The sequence below is a fragment of the Camelina sativa genome, chromosome 17 (genome assembly GCF_000633955.1).
Source record: "Camelina sativa cultivar DH55 chromosome 17, Cs, whole genome shotgun sequence".
NCBI classification, from domain to species: Eukaryota; Viridiplantae; Streptophyta; class Magnoliopsida; order Brassicales; family Brassicaceae; genus Camelina; species Camelina sativa.
The window spans coordinates 4,826,932-4,831,287 of NC_025701.1; the positions used below are offsets into that span (position 1 = coordinate 4,826,932).

The window sequence follows — 4,356 nt, forward strand, 5'->3', positions numbered from 1 at the left end:
AAAAAAAAAAAAAAAAAAAAAAAAATCTATCAAGCCCAAATCAGAATTCAACTCGATCTGTTTAACCATTTAAGCCAAGGAGGATAAACTGAAGTACTGAACGTCTGAACCTAAAAAAATCATAAAAAGTATTGTGTATACTGTATCATCATGTTCATTGTGTAATTATGCAATTTGAAGTCCCAAAGTGTCAAAAATGTTTTTTTTTCTTCCCATAATAACGTAACGTTAGTTAATTAAATTTTAAAACATTTTATTAAAAAGGTTAGTAAAAGTAACGGCCAATCACGTTAGCAGCTCTCTTCTTCATTCAGAGAGCTACAGATCTTATTACGAGCGTACTTTTGTATTTTGTCTTTTATTCCCGAAATACCCCTTTGTTTTCGATTCCTCACCTAAAAAAAATCGACCCCAAAAATTGCAAAATTCAACGACTCGTCTCGGCGATGATGGAGCGAACCTACGGCCGCCGTAAGCCGGGTATTCCGAGGACCTTATCCGACACTCTCAACGACACCGTTTCGCAGACAGAGTATCTCTCTTCATCTTCGTCGCCGGACATCGAACCTATAGATTACTCTCTTCTTCCTTTCTCCAGTCAAGAGTCTTCCTCTCTTTGGCATTCTTCCTCAAGGTCAAATTTCCGAGATGATTATCCACAGAACGGAGGAGGAGGAGGCGTACGGAGGGCGGCGAAGAGAGTGAGGAACGGTGAGGCTTTCGGTTTTACTTCAACTTTGCTCGAGGCTCAGGAGTTTGGTGAGCTGATGGAGCATGAGGATGAGGTTAACTTTGCGCTTGATGGGTTGAGGAAAGGACAACAGCTGAGGATCAGAAGAGCTAGCTTGTCTTCTTTGCTCTCGATTTGCGCATCTCAACATCAGCGTCGCTCCTTGAGAGCTCAGGGGTATACATACACACGCCCTTACTTAGCCCTCTTTTCTTAGGGTTTTTTTTCGATCTCTGGGGTTTGATTTTTGAGAAATTCTCTTAATTGGTATGTGGGTTTTGTGTAAAGGATCTGTTTGAGTTTTGGGTTTTTCATTATTTTTCGGTCTTCTGGATTTAGGGCACGATTTGTTTACAAATTCTTCGATGCCGACAATGTTTGAAGTTTGCTTCTTGCGTGAATCAGATTTGTGATGGATTTAGTCTTTATGATTGTCTGAAGACGATTAGGGCATGTTAGTGTTGAGAACTTTTGAGTATTTCTAGGTTGTGGTGGATTGGAGCATTAGGGTTTGTGTTATGATCCACACCATTTTTTGTTTGTCCTATTAATTGATTCGTTGGTTGGGTCCATGAGAAGTCCTAAATGGATGCTGAGTATCATGAACTCTGACGATAAGATTACCTAATTTTGTGGGAGCTTATTGTTTCAGGATTTCCCAATCCATAATTGATGCGATATTGGTTCTTAGCCTTGATGACATACCAAGCAATCTTGCCGCAGCCACTCTTTTCTTTGTGCTAACTGCTGATGTAAGTGACTTGCAGATGCTACTGCTTTATATTTTTTTTGTTTCTCATTCACCTTTTCATATTCTCCGTAAATAAATTTACCAGTTCATTTTCATGACTCCAGGGTCAAGACGAGCACTTTATGGAGTCACCCGAGTGTATCAGGTTTCTGATAAAGTTGTTGAAACCTGTGGTTGTCACTAGCACCCAAGGGAAGCCACGCAATATAGGATTTAAGCTCTTGTCATTACTTAAAGATGTTGATGCAGCAAGGGATCCAGCGAAAATAAATGATCCAAGCTCCAGTGATATACTTTCAAGAGTTCAGGAACTTCTTGTTAATTGCAAAGAAATGAAAATGAATGATGGCTGTAAAACTGAAACAACGAGGCCTGAGCTAAGTACGAAATGGGTAGCTTTGTTGGCCATGGAGAGGGCGTGCTTATCCAAAATTTCTTTTGATGGTATTTAAAAGTTTTGCCTCTTCTGTTGGAACTAATGACTAGCTAACTATTTCGGGATCGTCTTAGATATAGTTAGATTTATTTTGCTTAAAAGTTCCTGTCCTCTCCAGTAATTTATTTTGATTTCCTATTAGCGTAGATTCTAAGGTGATAATATTGTGATCTTTTGTTTATTGTCAGTAATTTAGTTCATTTCCCCTCATGCAGATACTTCTGGTTCTGTGAAAAAGACCGGAGGGAATTTCAAGGAGAAACTGCGAGAACTAGGAGGACTTGATGCAGTCCTTGAGGTGGTTATGGATTGCCACGCTATTATGGAGGTGTGAACCTGTATGTTCTTTTCATCTGCATTAGTATCTTTTATGATAAGATAGAAATTGTAGTCTACGATAACTTGTATAAAGCATCTTAGGTTGTTAATTTTGTAATTGTATAGGTATTTACAGGATCTATTCTTTGTTTAAGTCCAATTTACTGCTGAAAGTTGTTTAAGTGAATGTACTTTCTTTTATATTGTATATTGAAAGATAGATTACTTGTTGACCGTATTTGCAGTGGTAAATGACTTTGTTTAAACTCAGAATAAGTTTTTTTTGACAAATTTGCAATAAAATAAGACACTTCTATTGTTGGCAGTTTCATGTATACTCTCCTTTGTCGTGATTATCTTCATTCATTACTGGCAGTTTACAATTGCATTATTTTATATCTATTGAAAGAATCTAATACAGATGATATATGCAGCGCTGGGTGGAAAATGACGCACTTTCCGTCCAGGAAAAGAAAGATAATCTGCATAAACAGAGTTTAATGTTGCTTCTGAAATGTCTGAAAATCATGGAAAATGCTACGTTCCTCAGCACAGACAACCAGGTATCTTATAGTATATTGGTTTCTAGATTCATGACAATATTCTTGAGATTCAGACGTTAATCAACTGTTATCAAGTTGCAGTATATATAACTCAATGCCTATTATAATATAACTCTAATGCTAATTGTGTGTTTCAGAATCATTTGCTCGGATTTAAGAAATGTTTGGGCTCTCATGAATCCAAAATGTCTTTCACAGAGCTCACGATAAGTGTCATTAAGATGCTTTCAGGTTTGCAATTGATACCATGTCTTGTTTTGAATTGTTACACATTATGACTTCCGCTCGGTCTATCTTCGCTTATCCTGATTTCTGGTTGGACTGATGGCCAGGTCTTCACCTACGTGGAGGCTTTCCAAGTCCGAATAGGAACAATGTGAATCCTCACAATTCAAATGGTGATAATTGTGATTCTATCTTGGGAGCAGATCGGAAAGGTAAATTATTCTTATAGCCACAAATGAGTCTGTCTCCTCTCACTCTCTCTATTCCCCCTTTGATCTCTGTATTTTTCTATGCTAAGCCGCTTCTCTCTTTTGCAGTTGCCAATGAGGTTGTGACAATCAGTTCAGATACATGCTCGACTGTTGGCTCTGTCTCCAAGAGTGTATCCCAAAGAAGTCATTCCATAATCCATTTAGATTCCTCACCAACATCAATGTCGGGGTCTCAATCAAGTGTGTCTGGGAATGAGCCTACTACGTCAAAAACAAGAGTCGGTTCCACCATATCTGGTACATTTGCAGGGAGATTAGCGTCATTGGGTAGTGGCATTGCCAGAAGTACTTTAAGGACTAGTCAAGCTGAAGAACCAAGCTGTAAAAATAATGGAGGTTTTGCATCCCCTGAGGACAGCGAAGATCCTTTTGCGTTTGATTTGGAAGATCCTCAACCTTCCAAGTGGGCAGTAGTGTCCGTAAAGCAAAAGCACTCTAGAGCTCAAAAGAAGAAAGGATGCTACAAACAAAGTAAAGATGACAGTTTCTATCAGCTGTTCTCGAGCCAAGATGAATCATCAAACCATAGGTTGGATTCCCAAGAAGAATCAAGTGACAGAGACTGCAGTACATCGCTGCAACCATCTTCTTGTACAAATGACATTGATGAAGAATGTCTATGTCTTTTATCTGATTGCCTTTTAACAGCCGTAAAGGTAATTTTCTTAGTCTTTTAACACCCTGTTTGCTGATCTGTGGCGAAATTCTCTTAGCTGGAGTAGCAAAAATTTAGTTCAAGATTATCTATTTGCAGGTTTTGATGAACTTAACAAATGACAACGCTGTCGGTTGTCGGCAAGTTGGTGGGTGCAGAGGGCTTGAAAGCATGGCTGAATTAATTGCCAGACACTTCCCGTCTTTCACCATATCTCTGCTTTTCAGTGAGATGGAAATGAGGGGATCATCCCATCAGAAGAAAGACGCACATCTTACAGATCAGGAGTTAGAATTTCTTGTTGCCATCTTGGGATTGCTGGTAAATTTGGTTGAGAAAGACGGAGTGAACAGGTTGGTGCAAACAAAATCTCAGCTTTTACCAATAACGTTTTAGATTTTGCTTT

At 38.8% G+C, this 4,356-nt stretch overlaps 1 protein-coding gene across 2 annotated transcripts in view; it reads left to right on the plus strand.

Annotated features, from left to right (window-relative positions):
* LOC104755338 overlaps positions 373-4,356 on the plus strand; it is a gene marked incomplete at its 3' end in the record, with an annotated part of 6,735 nt that continues 2,751 nt past the window's right edge. The window contains 9 exon segments of one of the 2 annotated variants that reach the window (XM_019239657.1): positions 373-907; positions 1,383-1,482; positions 1,586-1,925; positions 2,133-2,245; positions 2,670-2,798; positions 2,936-3,029; positions 3,131-3,235; positions 3,341-3,951; positions 4,050-4,303. In XM_019239657.1, coding sequence (XP_019095202.1) covers positions 447-907; positions 1,383-1,482; positions 1,586-1,925; positions 2,133-2,245; positions 2,670-2,798; positions 2,936-3,029; positions 3,131-3,235; positions 3,341-3,951; positions 4,050-4,303 — 2,207 coding nt within the window. In that variant the 5' untranslated portion in view covers positions 373-446. 2 annotated transcript variants of the gene reach the window in all.